This window comes from Astatotilapia calliptera, chromosome 22 (genome assembly GCF_964374335.1).
Source record: "Astatotilapia calliptera chromosome 22, fAstCal68.1, whole genome shotgun sequence".
NCBI classification, from domain to species: Eukaryota; Metazoa; Chordata; class Actinopteri; order Cichliformes; family Cichlidae; genus Astatotilapia; species Astatotilapia calliptera.
In genome coordinates this window covers 4,310,202-4,337,500 of record NC_137442.1, presented here as the reverse complement: position 1 = coordinate 4,337,500, position 27,299 = coordinate 4,310,202, and the positions used below count along the sequence as shown (strand labels likewise).

The 27,299-nt window shown below is 39.3% G+C and overlaps 1 protein-coding gene across 1 annotated transcript in view; it reads left to right on the top strand.

The window, feature by feature from the left end:
• cacng7a (calcium channel, voltage-dependent, gamma subunit 7a) overlaps positions 1–26,924 on the top strand; it is a 40,462-nt gene extending 13,538 nt beyond the window's left edge. The window contains exons 2-6 of the mRNA XM_026156259.2: positions 3,730–3,925; positions 6,182–6,268; positions 9,887–10,027; positions 18,025–18,170; positions 22,117–26,924. Of these exons, the coding sequence (XP_026012044.1) occupies positions 3,730–3,925; positions 6,182–6,268; positions 9,887–10,027; positions 18,025–18,170; positions 22,117–22,638 (1,092 nt within the window). The 3' untranslated portion in view covers positions 22,639–26,924. The remainder of the gene's footprint in view (positions 1–3,729; positions 3,926–6,181; positions 6,269–9,886; positions 10,028–18,024; positions 18,171–22,116) is intronic.
• The last annotated feature ends 375 nt before the right edge of the window (positions 26,925–27,299 follow it).

Sequence of the window (27,299 nt, the reverse complement as noted above, 5' to 3'; positions counted from 1 at the left end):
CGCACGTACACCATCATATACTTAGTGCCATCATCTTCGCAGGAGGTTTCTGTTGATGGATGTTTTACCATATCAAATATTTGTAATGGGTGAGTTATGCTTGGGTGAGCGACTCTTCTCTGACACTGCTGAATGTGCTCTGCACCGTCTTACTTGAGCGATGATGTCACGCCTCACTCTTCCTCTTGCTTCCTTTCGCTTCAATTCTGATCTTGTCTCCTGACTTAATTTTGTTCTTGGCTGGTCTCTTATCGGCTTCTCTCTCTTAAGCCTCACCTCATAAACAGCATCGTAAAAGTCAGTGTACCTCCTTTAACGCCCTGTTTTCACTGTTATTTATTAATAGTAATGCATGAAAACCATTCAATGTAACCATAAATATCCTCTTCAAAAAGAGCAATGTCTGCCTTTTATATGAAATTAAAATGTTTTTGAAAATGGAGACGACTTTTGTTGTGAGACCTACAGCAGTAAAGCTGCTGCGTTTCTGCAGACTCTTCACACTGAGTTCACGGAGTTCAGCAGGTTGACTTGTGTTCTCTGTTTGATGGTAAAATCTAAAATTAATTGAATAACTTTGTCATTGTTATCTTTTTTTTAAAAGCCCCATCACACTTTTAAAAGATTGGTCCAAAAATAATGCAGATACTTTTCAAAGTAAAAGGCTTAATTTCGGCGATACACTATTATGTGTTGCTTCAGAGAGCATGTTCACAAGTTTTGTTGTTTGAAACTTGTGAACATGTTTAAAGAAAGGTACAAAATAACATGTGACTGAACTTACATGATATGTGGAGACAGGAAACATTTCTAAATTTGTCTTATGTCATTTCTAAACAGCATTATAAAGACCAGCTGCAAAATGTGTCTTTAGATATCATGGAAAGTTGACAGAGATGGCAAATCCTGTTAGACTTCCCTTATATACGTATATGATGCTATATGTATAATGTACATATATCTATATGTGTGTAATGTAAATATGTCTACCTTCTGTGTCCACTGACCCCTTCACACAGTGAACAAGGGAACACAGTGAGGTTGTGCCCTTCCTCAAACTAGCAGTTGTCTTGACTTGAACCCTCAACAAAGGAAAACAGAAGTTCCACTGAGCCCGACGCTTTTAGGCCTCCACAAAATACAGAGACCTTACCTTTGTTCCACTCCCCCACCATATTACAGGGACCTACTCAAAGTAAATCCTTCACAAAAATCTTTCACTTTGCCTTGTGAAGTGTTTTTGTGTTAGACCTGTCTTATATACATGATGCTATTTGTGTAATATATGATGTCATTGTTAGTTTGAGGAAGTGCAGAGCCCCACTGTGTTCCCTTGTTCACTGTGTGCAGGGGTTTGTAGACAGAAAGGAGAATACTGAAAATGTTCTGTGGAAAGATAAACATCAGAAGTGGATGATCATACCTGCTCTAACAGGTGTGCTCGTCTCTCTTCTCCTTCATATCACGTATTTCCATAATAAATGTCTCCTGAGAGATTATTTCATCTCCTGGATGACTGCTTCTCATTTTCTCTACATGAGGAAAAAACTGGTTTTACAAGATTTCCAAAACACAAAGACAAGAAGGAAAAAATAGGTGATTCTAATATTGATCTTATCATAAATCAGTGCTTTTTACATGTGTTGTCACTGAGGATCAGGAGCTCAAACTGTGCATACATGTGTATTTTGTAGCTGATGCCATTTTGTTTATCATGAGTAAAGACCATGGCAATTATCGAACTGCATTAACATGATTCAGCCTCAGCTTTAATTAATGGTTCCCACTGTACACTGCTGAAGGTGAACTGGACTGCAGGTGGCCTGCCAATTAGTATAAATTTATGCATGCTCGTAGCAGAGACAGTTGCATTATTTCTCTAATTTATGTCCGTGTAAAAGTAGCTGAAAAGCTGAAAATTGAAAGCCGGTTTTCGAGCATGTTCGCTGCCTCAGTCCTCAGCATGTTGAATGTGACCTCCATTTTGACTGGATGTATGAAGCCCTGTCGTGTTTGTGTGTACATGAGACCAGGATGTTTTTCAGCTTGTCAACAGTTGAAGTGATACATGGCAGAGGCAGCGTTTCTGCCACCTAGTGAGTGCCAACCTGCAATGCATGCGCATGCAATGCAGGAACCTGACACACCGAACACGAGAAGAAGCTGATCAGCCAGTCACAGTGTGAGCTTTGCCAAAATCATTTTGGCTACTTACTGATACTCAGCAGCATCCAGAAGACTGAAAAACAAAACAAAACTGTGACCAGACCACAATTTTAACTATTAGTGAAAATTATTTATTATTTACCAAAGCTTTGCAGCTTCCATATTTTTTCTTTTATTTGTTAATGTTCTTTTCCATTCTTAACTGTGTATATATGCAATGAATTAACTTTGAGATATTCTGATTATTGAATGAATTAACTTTGAAGAGAACAAATTTTTGACACAGCCTTTCGTTCTCAAACAAACAGGACCTCAGTTACTGTAGGATCAAAGTCATCACTGTTCTCCCTCTCACTCGTCAAATGATATGTTTTGTTTCTCCCTTGCAGGAGATGACTTGTTAACACCTCAATAAACTTTTCTTCATTTGCTTTCTGTCATTTTTTGCTGAACTCAAAATATTTCTGAGCATAATTTGTCACATTGTTGTCTTTCCTTAACTTTTTTTCCTTTCTTGTTTTCAATTTTCAGGTCCGCTTTTCAATCTTTGCAAATTTTACAGTCTTTAAAGCATGCTACCTCCATACATACACACACACACACATATATATATATATGTGTGTGTATATATATATATGTATATATATATTACAAAATCATCTTAAATATCTTAAAATTTCAGGATTGGTATACACATTGCTATTTTACTTCAACAATGTGTCTTCTTTCAGAGGGACGGACAGAAAATATCCAAAATGTACATATGTACATATAAGTGTTGGACATTTATAGTAAGACAGCAATTTCTGATTTATGGAGACATACAAAAAGACATTATAGCTCTTAAAATATTTGACTTTAATATGAATTTAAAAAAGAATGTTAAACACTGGATAAAGAGGCTCAAAATTTCAAGGTCTAGTTTTGAAAATGAGGGATTTTATCACATATTTAGAGAGAAGGTGTGCATTTGTGTATTTAAGGATCCAGCTTCATAAAATGAAAAATTTGCTGAATTGCTGCTTGATATAAGCAGTTAACCTGAATGTTATACTGCCTTTCAACAAGAAAGTGGTTTATTTTTTCTTAGGTTGTCCATGCACATATTTCATAGCTGAGGTCAGTGAAACTCAAGACAGGTTGTGTGTCCTCGTCATCTCTTCTTTTCCACATTTTTTTTAACTGACACCACAGAAATCAATAGATAATGCTGTACTGTGTCAGGGCCACCACCAAGGGGGTGTCCACACCCCCAGATTTCCTGCCCCCCAGCAAGACTGTTCTTTTTGGTAATACTATTTATAAATGTGAGCACAAGAGAGAGGAAAACACCCTACAATGAGTTGAAACATTAATTCTAATTTTTTTGTGCCGCCCCACTATTTGTAGGCCCTCCCGCCCCCGATCTGTGGTATAGCTCTTTTTTTTCCCCTCATTGATTAATTTGTTTAATCCAGCAAATTAATTCACTGTTTTCTCCTCCTTGTCTTCCTGCATGCTGATCCCTGCTGTATTTATCACAAGCAACACTGATCACCGTGATTTTATCTCCTTTCTCCTCAGATGAGTTCATTCAGTACGAGGGCGCTGACACTTCTCTCGTCGGTTTTTGGGGCCTGCGGTTTGCTGTTGGTGGGCGTCGCTGTGTCGACAGACTACTGGCTGCTGATGGAGGAGGGAATCGTCCTGCAGCAGAACCAGACCACTGAGGTCAAAATGGCGCTGCACTCTGGCCTCTGGAGGGTCTGCTTTGTGGCTGGTTGGTAACAGTTCCACAGTATAAAATTAATTATATTTACATAAACTCAGTTTAGTTATATTTTAAGTCAACTGGTAATTATAAAGATAATTTGATGCCATTAATTGCAGTTGTTTATACATTTATTCTGCTATCCCACAGCAAAGTTCTTTTTTTGCCATGAATATACTTATTCTTCAAAAATCAGACACATTATTAAACAAAACAATTTGTATAGATGTGCATGTACAGCAGGCTACCCATTTTTTAATAGTCCTGCTCGCCTTCTTTCATATTTATTTTATTGCATATTTATTTTATTTGTCAAAGTGTGGCTTTTGATCGGCGTTTCAAGGATAAAATGCTAATGTCTGGTTTGAAATATACACACAACAGTGAAAAACATATGGCAGCAATTCATGAAACGTGCAACCCAAAGGGAGAGCCTTATCTTTGCCATTCAGTCTAAGGCTCGCAGCTGGTACAGTTAAAGTTCACCTCGTCTGAGGGACTAACATTATTGAATTTTCTCTCTTAATCCACTCTTTTTGCAAAAAAAAATCTGTCTTAAAATAAACGCTGAGCACTGCATCTGTTCCACACTGCTTCCATAGACAGTTATGAATCGAAGTGAAACAGTTAAAATATATTGATTTCATGTTGCACAATGTTTACAATGAATTAACTTTTTTCTTGGCACACTGGTTCAAAAAAATGTTGCTCTGTCACATTTGTTGTGTTCAAGGCTTAAACAATGCATGACAGCTGCTAATGAAAACAGCATTAGCAGCCGTGCACATGGTAACCTTCATGTGCAACAAGGACCCGTGTCCTGACTGACTGCAGAAGAACAGAAACTGAGTTAGACTACCTTTATCCCTTTCTCTCCAGACAAATGCTGGTACCCAATGTGGAGCATCAAAAAAAGAGGGCAGGAGAATAAATACACGTATATGTGTGTTGACTCAGCAGGGATAAAAGCTGAGGATCGTTATTTGATGCCAGAAAGCCGTGACACATTTTCCAGACATCTTTACCATAAATTGATGCAAAAATGTTCATTAAAAAATTCACCATAATGCAGGAACTTCTCTGGTAGATACTGAGACCCACCACACGGTCAGTGGCTTCTAAGTTGGAGCCAATGACATCAGTGGCTATTGGCGGGGCTTCACTGTGAGGTGCTGCAGCCCACAGATTTTTCCATTACAAAAATTACCCCCAGATAAGCTGTATAATACTCAGTCAGGAACAGAAGTATTAGAGACATTTTGAGTGCCCTGAGTGTCCTGAAACATCACAAATATTTAACTTGGGCATATTATGGGCATTAAACTCGTAAATAAGATCCAAACATGACATCAGCTGTTGGATGATGCCTAGCTAAAGACTATGCCCAAATCTAACTTCTTAAAATAGGTACAATATTTATTATGATTGGGAGAAAAAGTCACCTGTGGCAGAATTTGGCTTTGTTAGATAATTGTTTTTGAACCGAATGATAAAAAAAAGGTATTTTCACTCGTACACGCAAACAAACACCAGCAGGCAGGACACTGAAACACAAATAGCTGTCCTTATTGCAGTAGCTGTCTCTGTCTTTCGGGTCATGATGGTGTTGCTCTGGGGAGGTGGCCATGTTTGTGTTTCCCTGTTGTCTGACGCCTGGTACAAAAGGTCAGAGGAGGGAAAACGCCAGTGGCATTTGGAAGAGAGTGTGTGGGTGAGAGAGGGAGGGGAGCTATCACATTTGTCTGCAGATTTGTGCATCGTTTTCTGTTATGTTTTTGTATACATACAGATGTCAGGTTTGCGTGTTGTGTATTGCATGTGTGTGTCTGTGGCTACAGTTTGAGGTTAATCGTTGTGTCTGCATTCAGCTCCTCTCCCTCTCTGCTCAGACCTTGTTTTCTCCCGAACCTCCTGACCTCCATCTGTCTCTGCCTCTAATTCACTTTTTCTCTCCTTTCCATTCTCTGCCTCCCTGTTTCTGTTTTTTTAAACTCATTTCTTTTGAGATGCCTCGCTTCTCTTTCACCTCTCATTTTATTTGTCCTTTCTAAATCTCTTTGTCTCCACTGTCGCTCTGTCTCAGTCTGGCTGTCTGCCCTTTCTCTGGGTTTTTATAACCTCTTTGTTTGTTTATACTGGTTTTATTTCTGCATGCGCATAATCCCCCGACTGTTTGCCACCCAAACAAGTCCAACCGTGCTACCCGCTTGTGGCTTTCCTTTTTCTCGTCTTTCTTTCTTTTTCACTTTTTTCTTTCCCCCCCAGGGTCCGAGAAGGGCAGATGTGTGGCATCGGAATATTTCACAGAGCCAGAGATAGAGATCACGACAGAAAACACAGCCAACATACTCAGTAAGTCACTTTCATACACACACAGACTCTTATATTTATTTGAAATTTCAAAGTTTCTACCTTCTTTTAAATCTGCAACTAGAGAAATAGTCTCTCGTAGGAAGACAGACCAGACTCACCAACATTTCTGTCTTTACATCTGTTTCACATCAGTCTATTATTACAGTTGTTTGCTGATTTGTCTTCTCAGTGCTAAATAGAGCTGTGACTCTATGAGTCACTCAACAACAGACACACAAAATACATGCATACATATCTTTTGTTGACTTAAATATTCCTTATACGTGGTTTTTGTGATGCCTTGTGTCGGTCTGTAACATAAGAACAAAGGAAAGAGGAGAGCGTTGCATGGCTCTGATGACTGATCTGACAGGTGCTCTCTGGTGGTTCAGGTAGAAATAAAAAAAAACACTTGTTACTGGAAGATATTATGTGGGGCAATTATGAAAATGTCTTTGATTAAACAGAATAGTTAATTACCATTAAAACATTAAAACACTTCTCCTAAAGACAGAACACCTATTTGTGCAACATATGGAGTATATATGTCTGGAAGAAAATGTTTATACATGTGATATACAGATCAGAAGGTCAGAAGTTGTTTCTAAAGGCTTACATGTTGCTTACAGTTCAGGGTATATGTGAAGTTTAATACTGGACACTTCATCAGAGTTAAAACACTGTACAAATGGTAAACATAAAAATGACAAACATTTAACAATTTAACTCTAACAAATACAGTTTTTTGTTTTATGTGTTTGGTTTTGCTACATTAGATCATTGCATGTCTCCACCACTGCACCACTTTCAAGAGATTTATATAACAATAATATTACAATTTATTCATGTCACATTTCAAATGTTGGTTACAAAGTGCTTTACAAAACGCAAAAGAGTTGATACCCGGGGTGACAACCCCACGATGTGTTTAATAAACAGAGTTAAAACAGCAACAACAAATACAAATGTTAAAATAGAAAAGTTAAATAAACACTGAATAATACAACAATAAATAAATTAATAAATTACTTAATATAAATTATTTATAGTAAAAGAGATTTCTAATGTCAATGGATGTTTTTTTCCTGGTTAAATACGATTAAAACAGAGCCAGGGCAATGACCAGCTTCTCTGCCAGGTCACTTCGACTTTGGGTTTCAGTCATTACGCAGGACTATACACAGAACTGTGGGACCATTTTGGAGAGGAGGTGAGGTTAGCACACTCCCTGTCTGGATAAAGACATCAAAACTTGATGGTTTCAAACAGAAAGTGCCTTCTTTAATGAGCTGATGGAACAGTTAGACCAGTCTGACCTGAGAAACAAAGGCAGTGGCTCAAGTCGTGAGGCCTGAGTAAAACTGTAATGGATGCAGAAGGGAGGCCATGTAAATGTAACTAATATCAATTTGATATCAAATGTGTATAGCCAGTGTGGCCTTGTAAAAATGGGATGTGGGATGCAATGTGGTCCTGTCTCTTTGAATTTGTTAAAACTCTGGCAGCTGAATTTTCAACAAGCTGGAGGCAGGAAATGGTATTTTAACTCAGGCTTGTGTACAGAGTATTACAATAGTCCAAAAGTAATGAGAGTATTAAAAATGAATAAATTTTACACGATTTCTTAGTTGGAGGAACCATGGCTGTCCTACATTACTGGTGTATAGGTGTAACCTGTGTTAGCTCTGTATCTAAGATCACCCAAATACTGAAAATTCACATTTCACTCATGATTTTTCTTCTACTCTCAGACATAACATGCACAGCTTTCAGGTTTGGCTTATAAGTTTTCTCTTCCTTCAAATATCTGTTCCATGTAGGTTACTGATGTCTAAGAAATGGAAGCATCTGGTGCAAGATCTAATGAAAACAGTCTAGTCCATTTCAGCAGAAAGAAGATTGGTGCACTCTTTAGTTTATGTTTGGTGGCACAGCTGAGCATTAGGCTGTGGACAAACTGCACTGATTCAGATGCCACTGATGAGCAAGTGCCAAACCATTTCCTCGTGTGCTAACAAATGCTCCAGGCATGTCTGCATGTTTGCTAACATGATTTTTGTTAACTCAAACTTTTTGTAGGAATTCATAAATTAAGCCAATTATGCCAGATTTGTTTTAAAATCAAATGTTGCTAACCAAATAACCTATGAAGCAACATTTTTATTTGAAAAAAAAAAGATAAACTATTTCAGAGTTCACCATTTCTTTTTTTCCTTTTGTCTTTGAGCTGTTTTAATGATTCAAGATGTTGACACTATGAACTAGCCCTCTGCATTTTGCTCTTTGAAGTAAAGCACACACTCAGTGTTGTTAAAGACACCAGGGGGAAGACGTGTGCGCCGCTTAATGCTAGATAAATGTCCTCAGGTACATGCACAAGTCATAACACTGCAGCAGCTCCGTCGGAGAGGTTACTGAATAAATCATAGACCTTACTCAACGTAACACTGAGCGAGCTCCAGCAGACTTCTGGTTCCTATGCTTACTTGAAGATTTCTGACAACACAAAAAGACAAAGTGTTATCTTAACTGTTCAGTACAGTAGAAGTAATTCTTGTTCTTGTAAATAAAAGGGGATACACAGTCTCATCCTAATGAATTGACTCTCCTATGTTGTGTCGGTTGTGTCTCCAGTAGGTATCGGTCTTAATACCCCTCACTGCATTGCATTGCATTGCATACATAATGTTGTTCAGCTTGTGTTTAGTTGTTTTGTCCTTGAGATTAACTAGTTTTGGCCTGGCTCTGCTCAACCGGGATGTTGTGCATGAGAAAAATTCTTTGCACGTCTTTACTTCACACCTTCATTCATGTGACCCTTGGTGACTCACGTGGTGACGTCGTGTGTAGACATCTCTCAGGACCACCTGCAAGGTGACAACGCCACAATGAGTTTAGTACCTGGAACTCGCCATCAGTTTTTAGAACTGGCAAAGCTTTTCATATGAGAGGTGACACAACTTCATGATCGTAAAAGAAGGTCCATTTGCCTCCAACTTACGAGTACCGTGAAGTAGATGACTAAGAACTTACACAGACCAACCACAATAAAGCTGAGGCTATATAAAATAAAAGGCAACTGGAAATAATATTACATACAACAACCAGTATGATGTTAAATGTAGTTATCTGGCTCTTAATGGTTTGATAGTTTTATGGTGAAATGGTGTGCTACAGTATGCTACACCTGTGTGGTTACAGTGGTCATCGGGGCAGATTTTCCACTTTTCCCACGACTAAAGAAAACACAGACTTTGTAAAAAAAAATATAGATGTAACAACATGATAAACCTTAAATCATTTAAAATACACAAAACAACCCAAACACAAAGTCACAACGTTGTTATTATGTGCAGCAACATGGCATTAGACATTTTTGGGCTTTAGAGAAATATTCTGCACATTATGAAAAAAATCCACTTTATCGACTTCATGTGTCGTAGTTAATTTGCTCGAAGCTTTATTTTTAATTCAGGAAATAATTTGGTAACATTTTAAATTATTCTTGATTAATGTGACCATTTCTGAAGGCTTAAACTTTTATGAGTTTGAAGTTTTCCTCATTTTTATTCGTATCACACACTCATTCTACTAATCCTCCTTCCTTTTTTTCTTCAGAAATGGTCCGGACCGCCACTCCCTTCCCCATGGTCTCCCTGCTCTTTGTCTTCACCGCCTTTGTAATCAGCAATATCGGGCACATTCGGCCGCAGCGCACCATCCTCGCCTTCGTTTCTGGTATATTCTTCATTCTGTCAGGTAAAGTTAATCTGAACCGAAAGTGTGAGTGGGATAAATAAAATATCCTCAGCCTGTGCACACTAACTGTTGTTTACTCATGGAAACAATCAAAACCTCACAGAACTCATGGAACAACTGCACACAACTACACTTGTCTTGTCACAGTTTGTTTCCTGATTTTCCAATTATTCTGCTGTTTTTTTCGGTCATTGCAGAGCTGCCTCGGAGACAAACATAAGCGCACAGCTGTCGTAAAATCTGTGGACGGAGGGTCTGCAGAGAGAAAACACATTCTCTGGTTATCCAAGAAACACAAAATCAAATGTTCTCATTGTATTGATGCCAAAAAATAAAAGTGAGCTCCATCAAATTAATGGAACATATGCACATCCTGAGGACATTTCAGCCGCCAGGCACTCTCAGGGGTTTATGATCAGGTGATTAAATCCAACTGTGAACTCTCATCAACTGCTTGCAGGTCAGTCTATCCTTGCCTCGCTTTAAATTGCAGGCTTTACAGTCCGTGATGGTGGAAGATTTAAAGCTCATCGCAGTGCTACAGATAAAAAGGCTTTAGCAAAAGCTTTGTAGTCTATTAGGGATTATAGTGGTTGAGGTTATAGTTTCTATAATAGCATTTTTAACTTATTGTCCTTAGAGTTAGATGGATTGTAGTTAGAAATCTCTTCTCTTTCTTGTTGTGCTGTAGCATAACAGTTGTGAACACCTAAGCCTTGAAGGTGTCAAACTCCTCTTTCACCTGTCTGCTTAGATAAGATGTTAAATAGCAACCAGGCAGCAGAAGAGAAGTGCACTTGTTAAAAGTCAACATTCCTAAAGGTTAATAAAAGAGACGGTTCGGTGGATGAAGATTCACTCTGCAGCTCTTCTAAGCGTTTCCCAGCTGACAGCTTGTCAGGCCATACCTTGTTCTTGCTGCTGGCTGAACAGTGAATGGGGCTTAATTCCAAATAATTGCTCTCCGCTGGAGGAGCTACAGGGCAGCAGTGATTTGAGGTCTTGCTGTGGGCTTTTGGTAAAAACTTTCAACATAAGTCAAGCCATCTGGAAAGTAGCTTTAGTACATTTTGACGTTTCAATCAGAAATTCAGTAATGAGAAGGTTGGTTTTATTCGGGATGACACATTTGGGGTCTGAGCCAAAACTCTCCCATTATCTCACTGCAGTAAGTGGACTGGACATCAACTTCCAGTCGAAGTCTATCCCAGTGGAAAGTTACTAGGTGTAACTGTTTTGTGTGGTTGATCACGCTTGGTGACCCGCATGGTGCTTTTAAAAAACGAGATTTACTTTATCTGTAACACTCACCCAAATTATATTATGTGGCTTAAAGCGTGCAGACAACCCTGACTAGATATATTTGGCCCGGAGGCATTTATCATGGGCTCATCTCCAGCAAAACATAGTTTTAAACAGCAGTGTGTCTCCAACATTTTTGAATGTATTTCAACATGACAGTGCCTTTTTATCATGCTGCCAAAGAAGAGGTTTTCCCTATTTTTGTGCAGAGGAACCTGCACAAAGACCCGACTTCAAGCTCATCTTCCTTTGGGATGTTAACTGCGAGCCAGGTCCCTTTACCTCTTGTCAGTACTGGAGCTCACTAATGTCTCTTTCAACTAAAGTGGAGCAAATCCTTGCAGCCAACCAAAGAGAAATTGTCATAGTGACAACTTAATGTCCACAGCTTTGGAGAGACTGGTTCACCAATGGAAATGGATTCAGTGGTAGTTGTTTACATATCTTTCTAAGGTGGTAACATACTTTATACCCAGAGACTGTATTGTGCTGCAGCAGCATCAATGAAAATGGGTTATGAAAGAGATTTGTCTTTGGACTCTTTGACCATGTTTTATTTTACTGGCTCAACAGCACCTAAAAACCCAATTCAGCAATAATAGGTAATAATCCCTCTTTGTTGACTCAGGTTTGTTGCTTCAGTCTCTGTGCACAGAAACGCACATTAAATGTGTTGTTTCACTTCTTTAAAAAAAACCAAAAGGAGCGACTGCCTGCTTCAGTCAGACGTTATCAGAGGCGATAGCAGGCAAAAGTCAAGACAGATACTGCAAAATAGCCAAGAGAGCATCTGTCAGAAAACTGTGAAATAAAAGGAGCATATGCACTCGGTGCACTCTCAGTGCTGCTGTTTATGTCTAATGTGACAGCTGCACATTAGAGCCCTGCAAATGTAAAATTGGTACATTAAACATCTGTGCATTCAGTTCAGATGCTGTCCCGCAGCCGGATAAGGGAGTTTTGGAAAGCACACTAGTGTTTGTTCCAGCAGACTTGTAAATTCCTGTGACTGACACATTTTCCTTTGTGATTTTAGTTTTCCTTTACCAGTTAATCTATATCTCACTTAGAGCATCTTGTAAAAGACTGAGTGAGAATGTGACATTGATTTTAAATTTGCTGTAAACTCGTAAAATACTGCAGACCAAGTTATTTGCTTGTATGGTGACCTAAAGAGTAATGACAGTAAAAATAAAACCACCTTTGTTAGACTAAAATCTCACTTTAACATGCACATGCAAGTACAGCTATGAATATCTGTAAATGATTTACACTGATCAGTGGTCAGTATTCCTAATGTGTTAAAACAAACCACTGAGAAAACAGGTAGGAGTAAAAATTCAATCTATTAAAAACAAATGTGGATCAACAGTATGAAAAACAGAACTGCTTTGTACGAGGGTCCAGCAGGATTTTGTTTTAATGAGCTTAGTGTCTCAGTTGTGCTTTAAGAGTCAGTGCAGCCAACAAGGTGACATCACATCACCTCCTCGTGTCGCTGCAGGAAGGCCGGGTGACGTTTTTGCTCAGTTTCCTCGGATGGTCCATTAGTTGCTGAGATTTCGTTTTGCTTGAAGTCACTCTCTCTCTTACTATGAGCCGATAAGATGACATCACCTTCCTGTTTCTCTTTCCTTTTTTATTATTTCGTGCATGAGGGAGCTTTACCTCGCAGATGCCAGCTTAGCATGGTGGAGTGCTGACTGGACACATGATGTCATAGGAATGTCGCCAAGCCAAGGAGAAACACATTTATGCATCGACACGAGTCAAACACACAAATCTGTGCATGAAACACATATTACCAAACACGAAATATGTGTACGCACACATGATAGAATTTGCATTAATACGCATTGTTTTTGCTGGTTTTTTATATATATATGTTTTCATTATTTTCCCTTTTATAAATATATATCATGTGTTATCACCCAGTGTGTCCGTGGGTGAGCACAGTGGACACCCAAGTCTGTGAATGTGATAACTTGGTGACATAGGATTTTAAAATTCACCCCATAGGTGCATTTACTAAAAACGTCTGATGAGTTCAAGTTCCCGTGACCTTGACCTTTATTTAGGTCAATAAAGGAGGGCATGCTTTAGGGTCGCCTTGTGATCGATGAGTGATGGCCAGATGAGTTTGTATATCTTTGGATTTTCAGCCCTTTTCATGTTTGTCGCTGATCGCATCTTGTTTCTAAAAGCTAAGTGAAAATAAAGTAAATCTTCAGACAATAAGGCTTCATAAAATAATGGGTGTTGTGACACCTCTATTTTATATAAACTACACCTGCATGCATGTCGTCTGTCAACGCATCTCGTAACTACCTTCGGTCTTCTTCTATTCTAACTCGCTTCTCCACATCCTTCTCCCAGTATACCCAGTATCTGTCCTCTCCATGTGTCCAAGCTAATTAAACAACACCTCTCTTGCAGCTGATGAGTCCAACCAGAGTTGTCTTAATCCTTTCCGTCCTTGTCACTCCCAACTCAGGATCTGTAGCTGCCTCTAGTTCTGCGTCTATCTTTTCCTCAGCTGCACATTTCCAAGCCGTAACTGGTCTCATGACCATCTCGTCGATGCCACATTTCATTAAGACTGAAACTCTATAATTATGTGGTCTTTAAATGGGAATTTGAAGTCTACTAATGAAAAAAAGGTCTATTAAGAGCATCTGAAAGAGGATCAGTTTTTATATTTTTTATTCTGTTTTTTAGTTTTATGTTTGTTTGTTTGGAAAACAGACTCTCAGAATAAACCCTGACAGCCTCTTTTCACCTTTGCTGACGTTCTGTGGCTTAAAAAAAAGAAAAATCAACAACAATTGTTGGGCTTCTTTTGAGAAGTAGAAGATTTCTGTCCTGTTGTTCACGGCTGAAAGCGTTAGGTGAGAAATCGATGGCTGATGATTGCCAGTTTCACTTCTGAACAGCAAATTGACGACACTTAAGCTCACTTCTATTGTGCGCTGTTCTCTTGTTGTTTGCCATAAAAGAGCACGCTCCACATATCAGTGAGAATGACATCACGCGGTTGCAGAAAATCAGCATGTGTGTATTTGTCTTGTGAAAACTTGCCATCAGTCACAAAGCAGCCTGAGGTTATAACATGGTGACTGCGTACCAGCTGTTTCCTCTGTTTTCTCCTGTCTGTCCTTCCTCCAGTAATTTTCTCCCCTCTCTGCTGTTTCTCCACCTCCTCTCCAATGAATGTGTGTGTGCTCATTCATGTGTGTTCATGGGTCCTAGCACCACATGTCTGGGAGGCTTTTACTGAGATGTGCATTCTGTTCACAACACTGCCATCTGATGGCCAAATGAAGGAAATACAGTGTTCAGACTAATGTCCTTCGTTTTCCACTAATAGAGCGGTTTGACGTTGAACTTAAAAATATCACAATATAGATCAGTACTCACCAAAGTCTTGTTGCCTGTAAATACAGTATATGATAACAATTTTCTTTTTGATATGTACTGACTTTTCTGTAGGTGGGATGCTTTCAACACCCAGTCAGTCATTTTTTGTTTAGTCTGAATCATGCACCCTGTTGTCTTTTGTTGGATTTTTCTTGTCAACTTTTATCTTTTCTTGAAATTGAAAGGTCAATTACTATTTTGTATCCTAGATATTAGTCTGTTACACAAAGAAAAAGTATCTAGTGAACATGTATTTTCAGTCAGGAGTAGTGTGTGACCAGCACTGGTTGCATCTATTGCTTGATAAATATATCTGTGGCGGAGGTGTGGTCCCTGGCTCAGCTGCAGGGGAGGAGTGAGGCAGTGCCAAGGAGGCTGGAGGGACAGGTGTCGGGGATTTCACTAACGAGGCTTCTCCCTTTACATAGTGAAGCTGGAGAGCTGGAGGAAGTTGTGTGTGTGAGACCAGCTGAAAAGCTAAAGTGGGTGTTGAACCTGTCATGTATTTTTCAAGCATTTTTATGCGATTTGCAATAAACACTCCTCAAATTGTTGCAGTCTGTTGGGTCAATCGCTACAATGTCCCTAAATAATATTGTCTTCACTGTAAGCTGTCTCAATCATCAACATAGGGGAAAACAATGATAGGATAATTCATGACATCATGTTGTGCAGCTGTGTCCGACATGCATTTACATTTTTAAGGAGGAGCACAGCAGATCTGCTGAGCTACAGAGTCTCTGTGACATGTCAGTGTAGCAGCCTAAATATGGCTTAACACATTTTTGGAAGCTCCATGTAGGCTACGTTTATATATTTATTTATTTATTTCAGTGTTATGTAGCACAGTCAATGAGATGAATCCGCCGGTGACACTTTTAGAGAAAATGAGCTGTAAGGTGATTTTAAGTGGAAGCATCTGCATCATTTGCTGTGTTTGGAATGAGAGGGTTTCACTGTTGAAGGATTTTGCAGGTCAGTTGCTGTGGTTAGTCTGTCGACAGGGGAGGAACTGACGCACTCCTAATGAGGCTTCGCTTCTCCCATACGAAGTGTGTTTGTGGGATTGTGTTCTTGTTTATCTCTGTTTGCCACAGCACAGCTTGTTTCTCAGCCTATTTACAGTACAAGCAGGACACATTATCATTAGCTATTCCAGCTACAAAGTGCACACATGCACACAAATACACACAAGCACAAACAAGAAGAAAGGCCCATACAGATGGGATTAGTATTTCAGGGTAACCGGGGAATGCAGCATTAGCCTCGCCCCTCCTGATTTACTGGTTATTTGTAGTTTGGAGGTTTGTTAAACATTTATGAAGGATAGAGAACTAAATGTCATAAGCTGCTTGTTTCTTTCTTTTTGCTCTTGTATTTAACATGAAACTGTTTTGACTCAAAAATGATACACTTTGCACATTTAGATGAGTATATAGTGGTGTCTTATAGTATATTATGCCCTGTCCAAAACATTGGTATGTACAGTTGTTTGTCTTACTGTGTTTACAGTGACAGTCCATTATTTTAATTGTCAGAATAAACTCATCTTAACCTCTTGGCTACACTAATTTCCAGGAGCCCTAAAAGGTGACAGTAAAGGTCACAGAGGAGCTGTTATCATTTTTGAGTCATTGTGGTCACGTTTTATTACAAAAAACAGAAGTATGTGTTTTAGATATGTTATTTAATCCATTTATACTTTTAATTCCTAACTATTCTCCACAGTGGAGATGAGCTAATGAATCCACTGTAGGACCATGACTGCTTCAAAAACTGTGTGTAAAATGAACTAATACTAGAATGCAATGATTTGCAAATACATTGAACCCCATATTTAATTGAAAAGAGAAACTTAAAATGTATAAACAATCCTATGGCATCTACACATGTTGAGTACATCACACCCTGTGTCTCAAACAGAGGCTATCTAAACTTTAACCTCCTAGGACCTGGCGTCCACATATGTGGACATCACATTTTGGGTTATTTAGACCAAAATACTCAATTTTGCTCTACAAGGGCCTGATATCCACTTACGAAGACATTATACTGCTACTGTTCTATCAAAATTTTAAACGAATATCCTCATATGTGGCTCTGACTTTTCATAAAAAGAAAAATAAGGTAAAAAAAATCTGGTAATTCTTTATTTTTACATTCATGCCCAAATATCAAAGAGAAATTAAAACTGCATGCTGTGGAAGAGTTCGGTCCTAGGAGGTTAAAGACTAACAGTAGATAGTGTCATGGCACTGGCTCTGTAAATTCTGGTTTCAGTTATAATTCTTTGATGTCGTATGCTTCATGGTTCTGTGTCCTTGCCTCCCCTGTGTCCACATTTCATATGTAGTCTGTCATGTCTTGTTTCCTGTTTTCTTTTCACAGTCTCACATCCTGTGTTTCACAACTGTATTCAGTTTTGCTTCCTCCCTGTCTCATTTTGTCTGATTACTTCCAGCTGTGTTTCCCTCCTGTTTCCCATCCCCTCGTTATCCTCTGTGTATTTAGTCCTCTGTCTTCCTCTGCCAGTTGTTGCGTTGTCCCACATTGCTGTGCGTCCTTCTTGTGGTCCTTGGGCTCCCTGGTGTTCATAGTTAGCTTCTAGTTTGTCTGTTTATTGTTTCCTAGCTTCCACGTCCTTTGGTTCCAGTTTAGATTACGTTTTCTTAGTTTGTATTTTTTTTGAGTTTCGAGTCCTGCTTATCTACAACTATCTACAGCTAGGTGTTCCGTGTGATCTTAAAGGTGTTTGGGTCAAGTTTTCCTGTTCCGTACTCTGCTGTTTGTTTATGAAAGCAGATATAAGCTATATATTAGAAAACCAAATAAAACCTTAACGCTGTCAAATAATAATCCATGTTTTTGAGATTAAGTTTTTGAAAAATAAAACACCTTCTGTGTTTCCTAAAGGGTCTGCACAGTACCAGCATCTAACTGCAGCCTACTCAAATGTGATGACAAGCAGACTGCAAACAAAAACCAGAAAGCTTTTTGTAACTTAAATCATGTCCCTTTCATTCGACTTCTGCATATTCATGTGCAGATATGTGTTTATAGAGGTTACCAGCCTGCAGGAATACCCTGTTCCCGAGGGAGTTCCAGTGCCTGCTCTGGGGAAAGCAGATGGCTCAGAATAACATCCAACACTTGACTTATCTTCTGATGTTATATTTTACTTATGCAAGGAGACGTGGATACGCTATATTATCATACAGCGGGACCATCTATCTTTCTCACTGTGTGATTACCATATGTGTGTATTTGTGCTCTTGCAGGTCTTAGTCTGGTGGTGGGTCTGGTTTTGTACATCTCCAGTATTAACGATGAGGTGATGAACCGACCTCGAGAGCCTGAGCAGTTCTTCCACTATCACTACGGCTGGTCCTTTGCCTTTGCCGCCTCCTCCTTCCTCCTCAAAGAGGTGATTGAAGCACGCTAATACGCACCACCACACGCATTCTCAAAGAGTTAATCAAGCACGAACACGCACAGCTGCTGCACACAGACAAACACGTGAGTGATCGCATGCTGAACGGAAAACTCACACACTGCAGATGTGCTCGGGCACAGTGAGAAGCTCCCAGTGACACAAAAATGTGCTGCTGCTCAACATTTATAAGCCTTAATGTTCATGCAGAGATTGTTTGGAATCTTGCTTGGATGTCGACCATGCTGTCTAAACATGTGCACACACAGTCGCACACACACATGCATGCACGCTTGCTGAAAATGCAGACTTATTCAGCTAAACACACACAGATTTAAAAAGTGCCTGCGTAGGAGCCCGTCATCCTGCCTGCATCAATATTCATAAATGTTAATAGCTTGAATACTTGAGGGCAGCAGCTCTGTCGCAGCACAGCTTCATATGCATCCAAATATTCCTCACTGGGAGAAAGAGGGTGCTCCACTCCTCCTTCATCCTTCATTCCTTCCATTTCATCTCTGTCCCTTTTGTCTTTCTCCTTTCCCTTTTCCTGCTGTCTCTTCTCTGCCTAACTCAAGTCTTTTCTCTCTTTATATGTCCTCTACTTTTATCTTGTCTCTTTCTCTCTCCTTTTATCTTCAGTTCTTTAATCCTCTGTTGTCCCCTCCTTCTTCTTCTTCTTATCTCCTCTGCTGTCCTCTTGCATGGTGTGGCTTAACTTCATCTTTTGCTCTCTTCTTTGCTCTCTTCTCTCTTACTTCATATTTCTTCCCTTCCCACTTCTTTTTTTCACCATCGTTTCTTTGATCTTCCCTCTTCAGTTATCTTTCAGTCTATAATCCTGTTTTCTTCTGCTCCAGTCCTCGCTTAAATCTTTGACTCATGTTTTCTTGCTTAGCTTTTGCTTTGATTCTCCTGTTAATTTTTTTTAAATTCACGTCCCATCTTTATTTTTGTCCTCCATTTCCTCTAAATTTTTCTTATTCATTCCAATTTTTATCCTTTCTTCTATCCTCCCATCTTGTTTCCCATCTTTCGTGCCCATAAAGTGGCTGTCATCTGTCTTTATCGCGTCTTCACCTGCTGTAATCACATGCTCCTCCTAATCTTCTATTAGTCTTGCCCTTCTTTTCCTATTTAATCCTCTTTTCGCTCATTTACCTGTCGTCTTTGCATTCCTTTGACATGGGTTTATCCGTCTTAGCATCTTTACTCATGCATGTGTCACTCAGGCATCCTCTTCTTTTTTTTTTTTTCTTTTTTTTTCTTTTCTAATCATCCATTCACTCGCTTCCCCCCCCCCTTTTTTTTTTTTTTTACATGTTTTATCACTTCATTCCTTCATCTTACTTCCTCTCCTTTTATTTATTTTCTTTAACTCTGCCCTCTTTCCATACCTTATCTTCTCTTTTCTTCCCCACTCTTCTTCTAACCTGCGCTGGAATAGCAAAGAACATTTAACTACATAATTTTTCTGTCACACACACACACACACACACACACACACACACACACACACACACACACACACACACACACACACACACGTTCATCAGCATTCAGGTTTCAGGGTTGTTGTAGCGATGATGTTGTGGATGAATAGTGAATGAGCTGTGAATGCTCAGCGGATGCCTGGGTGAAAACATGAATACATTTTTGATAATGGCTCATTCCGCTGAGGAGCACCGAGCCTTTTTGTCAACTCTCTGCAAAATTAGTACGGATTTATTTCATCCCCCCACCCTCCTCCTTATGGTGTGTTGCACTTTAGGGAGGATGATGCTGATTCTTGTGTTTAGTAAATCTTTAAGCGTATGGGAATTTTCTGGGAACTCTGCATTGTTCTCTTTGGCTCCCTTAGGCAATGCAGATGTTGTCGTGTCATGGATGGAGAGAGAGAGGAGCCTGTTCCCGCTTCATCTAATTTATGGGTTTTTTTGGCAGACATTGTCAATGCATCAGCGTCACTTGCATTGCTGTCTATCCTAAACTATATTACTAGAGCTGTTTTGAATATGGCCAGTTAGATCTGAAATTCTATAGCCAGTAGGTATGTTTTGGATTATACATGTGATTTCAATCATTTAACATTTTTTTAGAAGCTAACTACTTCCACTATAAGAAAGATAGCAATAATATATATGCAATATTTCCAAAAGTATTTGCTCGTCTGCCTTCACCTGCATGTGAACTTGAGTGACATCCCATTCTTAATCTATAGATTCTATAGCTACAAAGGATGTGATGTCGACACACCCTTTGCAGCTATAACAGCTTCAAATCCTTTGGGGATTTTAGAAAGTTCTTTCAGAAGTGCCTTTGTGAGCTCAGACACTGATGTTGGAGATAAAGGTCTGGCTTGGTCTCTGCTCTAATTCATCCCAAAGGTGTTCTGTTGGGTTGAGGTCAGGACTCTGTGCAAGGCTCTCGATGTGAGATACTCATCATGTTGGTGTTATTCCTGGATCTACAAAACGTTGATTGATCTGTTTCTTTAAAGATTTTTCATGAAAGGACATCGGCAAGTTATTGTCCAAGTTGCAAAGCTATGACATCATAATTATGTGATTTGTCAGATGCAATGTTGATCCTAGAAAAACATCAACACAGTGATATCAGATAGACCGTGCAAGCCAATCATGTTCTTCCACACCAAACTCAATCATCTATGTCTGCAAGGTCCTTCCTCTGTGCAGTGGCAGCACTGGTGCATGTTGGGACTGCATAATGATTACCGTTTCTTCCTTTTGAATGAAGGTTTATAGTCCCAAAGCATAGCTTCTATATCTTACTATAGATGATAGGGAAGAAGTCTACCTGCAACTAAACTTGAGCTGTGATTACAAATATTAGCCATAAGGAAAAGCTACTAAATTGTTCTTCTCCTTTAAGGTCATTGTTCCCATGGACCTCAAACTTGTTTCACAAACAAATATCAAATTCTTTCATCGCTGGTGGAGAGATGGGACTCAACCAAGAGGTCAATTAGTAGTTTTCAGTGCAAGACTCCATTGTGTCCAAGCTACAATTCACTCGCTGGGCCCACGTCCTCATTTGAGGTTTGACAGCATTTTAGTAGATAAAGGTAAATGGCTTGGACATGAATTGAGCTGCAGTTCAGGGAAGACCTAGAAGGGGACTGGCGGTGGCTCCAGGGCCTGGCAGATCCCCATGTACTAATGAGAAGCGAAGAAGTTAAAGAATTGAAAAGGGGACAGAGGGTGGGGCACGTAAATGAGAACAAACAGGGGGAACATATATAGATGAGAACCAGAAGGAGTGTGTTTGGAGGCATGGTTCTGCTCCTGAAATTCAGATACTTTATCTCCAAAAAGAAACATCAGGTCAGCACTGTGACCAGCACAATGGTGTTACTTTTCTTGACATTCATAGACTTGTCGAGTTGACGTTGTCCCCCTGATTCACTCAGGATCACACTCAAAGATGCACAAATGCAAGTGGTCATTACCAATAAGTTTGATGTGTCACATGGCCCTCTTCCTATTGAAAAAAACAAAAGTTGTATCCAAGATGGCCGACTTCTAAATGGCCACCATGGTCACCACCCATCTTGGGGAGTTTGCCCCCTCACATATACTAATGTACCACAAACAGGACTTTAATATCACCAGCCATTCCCATGTTATTACGGTGTATCCATATAAATGGCCCACCCCACAGTCCATCATTGCCACAATGATGGACTGTGGAGAAAATTACATTGCTTTTGTTTGGAAAAGCATGACAGACATGCTGTATCACTGCAGAGGACTGTGTTTAAAGAGCCAGATTAATAGAGCGAGATACATCATGCTTAACAACAAACCTAAAAAAAACGAAAGAAAAACTAATCAGACCAAATAATATTACCACTGGATGAATCTACAAAACAACAAACAGGATATCCTGTAACGTTGCAGTATTTTGTTTGTGTCTCCAGGGTGCAGGAGTGATGTCTGTCTACCTCTTCATGAAGCGTTACGCTGAGGAGGAGCTTTACCGGCCCCACCCTGCACTGTACCGCCCCCGCATGTCCGACTGCAGCGACTACAGCGGCCAGTACCTCCACCCAGACTCCTGGGCTCCACCACAGCGAGGCCGCAGTGCCTCCGATGTCTCCTCTGACATCTCCATCCAGCTCAACCAAACTCCACCCCAGCAGCCATTTCCCAAGGGGGGCAGCAGCTCCCAGGCAACACCCTCTTCCTCTGGACCGTCATCAGCTGCCAGCTACCAGCTCCAACCAGCTTCTTCCTCCTCCACCTCCTCCTCATATCCACATCCTCTTCACCCAGGTGCCACCTCCACCCTGTCCAGGGGTTCACATATCCACTCCCACCCTCAGCCACACCCTCACCCGAGTGGGCCTGCACCCCAGTCCCTGCCTATGGCGGCGCCACCCTCTGCCGTGCCTCCTCCACGCTACCACGCACACATGCGAATGAGCGCCTCGCCATGCTAGGCTACATATGGAGGGCGCAGGAGGGAAAAACACATCTGGGGTTGGGGATGAGGGTGGGGGGTTAGATTGGTTCTGTTACAGCGCTTATACACCACACGACAAAAACACACATGAACACAGATCCCGTACCCGCCAAGTGTGTGGGAGGAAGGGTTGTAGCAAAGAAGTAGAAGAAGTGAGGTTTAAGGAGATCAAAAAAGAGGAGAGAAAAGAGGGGAGGAGGTGAAGAGAAGCAGGTGGGCGGAGGGATGACTCACTGCTGATGCTGAGCCCGAGATGAAGACAGACACTCAACAAAACTTTTAACACGCTGGGAGGGAACATGGGAGGGAGTGAGAGATACGATGATTAGTAGCAACAAGACGTTTGTGGGGTTTCTGACGGGTACATTCATCATCACGGCCATGATACACAGGCAACAGTGTCAAACAGCACAGGAAACAGGAAGCTGAATCACTTCCAAAATGCTGTCCATTCACAAAAACAAGATAAATGTTGAATTATGAATCATATGAAAACATTACTCAAATTTCTTGTAATTAATGTTTTCATATTTTTGTGAATGTGGTTGGGAAGGTCGATGCAGTATCTTGATTACTTTAGAAATAAATCTTGGTTTCATGGAAGTAACACCTTAGTAATGATTATTAAAAAAATATGTATATTATTATAATTATTGTTTACATTTTGGTATTTGTCCATAAGGGAAGCTACATGCAGTAGACTTTTGAGGGTGTTACATCTAACACAGCTCACAGTTTTCAGAGAATACATCTAAATTTGACTCCGGTCGTCTCAGTTAAAGGAGGACTTTGACCATTGAATGTTTGTTTGCACATTTTCACATTGTGTAAACCATATTTATTTTATATCTTTAAAATCTGGTTCACAACTAGGATGGACCATTTTTTAAGGCTATTTATTCTGATTTAAAACAAAATTATCTTGATTTTATTTAGTAATTTATTTCATTTTACAACAACAAAAAATAAGAGTTTTAATTAAATTTCAGAAAACATTTATCTTCATGGAAGAAAAATTTAGAAAAAAAGTAAATAAAAGTACTTTTATTTCCCACAGATTCCCATATTAATCCAAAAGGCCAATGGAAAAATCCTTGGTGAAATTTCTAATCTCCAGTTTGAGCTATAAAACAAAAAGACATCCCTGCATTACCACATCATTTTACAGTGCAGATGTAAAGAAATAAATAAAATGTTTGACAGAAGTGTGCTGTAAAAAAGCCAGCAGACAAGCTCTAAGAAGGCCTAGCTACTTTAACATATTAAAAAAATGTTATTAGTGTTTATTGAAAAAAAAAACATTATTTAATGTTTCGTCTGCTTTCACATGGAATTTCCAGGTGTATTTAAATTTAACACCACCACATCCTTCAGTTCTTCCCAACCCTGTTCATGAAAAACCATCTTTATGATACAGAGTGCCCAGTGTATTAATAATCAGTATCACTTATCACTTTTGCCCTTGTACCATGACCTACAGGTACAACCAGAGGTAAACTGTGTATGAATAGAGATTTATACTTCTAATGTACAGATCTTCTTCTCCCTCTTCTGCGATCTTGCTGAAATAAATGTTCTCCCATATGTTTAAGATGTTTTAGCTATCAAATTTTCTAAGTTGTTTGTATTAGAAGTTGGAAGCTTTGAGAATGAATGTTTAACATTTTGAAGACTGAAGCAGAAGATGTAACTGAGACTTTTTAACTGAGCACAGTCAACGACCATCTGTGGGAGCTTCACAGGTTGAAGGTTTCCATGACCTGAGCGAATGGGGACTGTCTCTTTCAGCGGTGATCACCCATGGTACAATCAAACTGGATGCCTTGGAGTTTTAATGTTGACGCCATGAACTTAGAATTTATTGTCTTAGATGTATACTTAATACTACATGCAGATATGAGAAAATGTAAAACCAGGTGGAGATTGAATTTCATTTGAATCTATTCAATTCACTAAAAGAACTCCAATAGGACTGAACTTACCTTGCCTTTTTTACTTGGTTGGTTTATATGGAGTTATTAATAATTGATTATCTACCAGTTTTCTAAAATAAATATCCAAGGAAGATGGCTCTTTCCATTTGTAGTGATTTGTATTTGGCGCTTTGTTTCTGCTCTGTCTGACGTAGCCTGATGTAGCAACAGCAGCAGCAAACTCTCAGACCTTCCATCAGTGACAACAGATGTGTCATTAAGGCCCCGGTCACACAGGTCAGTGATGCCCTGGCAACCTCTGGTTACTACGGAAAATATCTAAATTCCCTAAAAAAGTTGGTAAATACTGAATGTTCCTGGTTGTCACTAGGTGAAATTGATTGCTAAGGAGGTGCTGCGCCAACAACTCCTTGTGATTGCATTGGTGGCTAGCAGATTGCCACAGTTGCCTGTAGTTTGCATGGCAGATACCAACTTGTCTGCAAACACTTGCCAACTGCTCTCTGAGCTGTAGTGGAATTCATGGAATTTGAAGGGCAATACAAACCAGAAATGGAAAACGTTTGCCTTCAAGTAAAAGTTGTGCCTTCCCGCTGCAACTAATACTTTTATTTTGAAGGCCGTTGGTCTCTTGTTTCTGGTTTATGTTTTCACAGTTTTACTACCACTTAGTAGTACCACCACCATGTAGTTGGCACATGTTTGCAGACATTGGCATTTTTAATGCAAACTACAGATGACTGCAGCTTCCTGTTAGCAACTACAAGGAGGTTTTTAGTGCAACATTGTAACAACCACTCGTAACTGATTACAGAATATACATTTTCTGGTAAGAGAATGCACATGTTTCACTTGTAAGCGGTGGTTACTAGATGTTCAGTCTTTAAGCCTGTGTGATTGGGGCTTTAGTCAGATACTGCATGACAAGGACAAGCCTGGGTTTAGGTAGACTGAGAAAGCGTTTTGAATCCCGATAGCTTAAATTGTGTGAGCTCTGTGAGGTTTGACAATGAAATGATCTAACAGTGTTTAACTTTGGTGCACTTTGGTGACGGTGTTCTTACCTGAACTGACAGGTTCATAATTGAATCTCAATCTTCCTGGTTTGTTATAATGAAATAGTGTGTTTATATAAAGAACAGATGGAGGTCGAGGCTTTGATGAACATAAACTTGGATGGAGAGCAAACTAAAAATGGGTATGATTCCAGGTTTTCGTGCTTTAATATGTATTTAGCTTAGCACTTTAAAGTTTAAAAACACTTTCAATCTGCACATTTTAAATCCTCATAATATGAATCTTTTTTAAACAGCAAGATAGAAAATTTAAGGTCACCTATGTTTACAGTTTGTAGCATAACAGAAAAATGTTAGTCCTTCCAATATTACAGAGAGCAAGTTTGGGATTATTTGGAATGATTTGGATTGTTTGGGGTTATTTAGAGGTATATTGAAAAAAACTAACTGAATAAAGCTTCTGATTCTGAGTACCTATAAATATGTTACTATGAAACACATTTTCCAGTTTGCCTCCTATCCAAGTTCTCCTGTTGCACAGTGACCAGAAAGATTGCTTGTTTTTGTAGCATATTAACAATCATGCCTAGCATAGGGCATTGTTTGTAGCCATTTTTAGACCTACTGGGGAGAAATGTTACGCTTACAGCCTGTGATACTGTTAACGAAAAACATTGTAGCAAATTAATTGCAGTGTTAATAGCATATTTTATGAATATTTGCTATGTGAAAATGAAATAGAAAATTCTTTAGCAGCTGATTATGAGAGCTTCTGCTTTATGTTTTGAGATGTTTATTTTAAATGCCAAAGCTGAGCATCCTTGCTGTGTAGCGAGCACACACAAACACACACACACACACTAACACAAACAGACACACACACACACAGAGATATATTTATGTAGCTGACCTCTGAGGGTTTTTTTCTTGATACAAATAAATCAGAACGGTGTTTTTGAGGACATCACATTAGAGATGTAGAGCTCTGATTCCGTGAACCACTTTTGAAAAGTTTACTTCTTTTATTCAGCGCAGACGTTTCCTCAGACTGTGATTTGGGTGTATATATGTTCTCACTGTATATTCTTTATGCCAGTTACCCTGGATATGTTTACATTATCAATGATAGGGGAAAAGTTTACATTAATGATTCATGATCAGACAATAATTGGCCATGTTATTACTAAAACATGTTGGTTCCAATAGAGACTTTTGTTTTCAATATTCCTGAAAATGTACTATTTGCAGGATTTTAATCTGCCAGCAGTGTTTTGTTTAAAAGTTTAAAACCAATAAAGCTTGCCTGGATCCAGCCTCCTTTGTGTTTAGTTGTTCATAATGTGCACTCATTTAAAAACTCTTGTGGGAATTTGAGCAGTAGTTTGGAGACAGTTTGTTTGTTAATTAAAATTGATCGAAAGATTGTTAAATAAATGGAAAAAATGGGGAAATAAAATGTTATGCGTCACTGTTAAAACTGTTATAATTTTGTCAGTTGATAGTTTATATAAAGACACAATTTATTAAAGGGAACAAATTATGATTTTACTTATCTTGTGGTTGAAGTGGTAGGTGATCATAAATGTGACCAGTGTTTACACTGTGAGTGGTAGATCTTACTTTACTCACTAGCAAATACAAATACATGGATCCTCTTTTCTGAAACCTGGAATGACCAGAATTTCAAA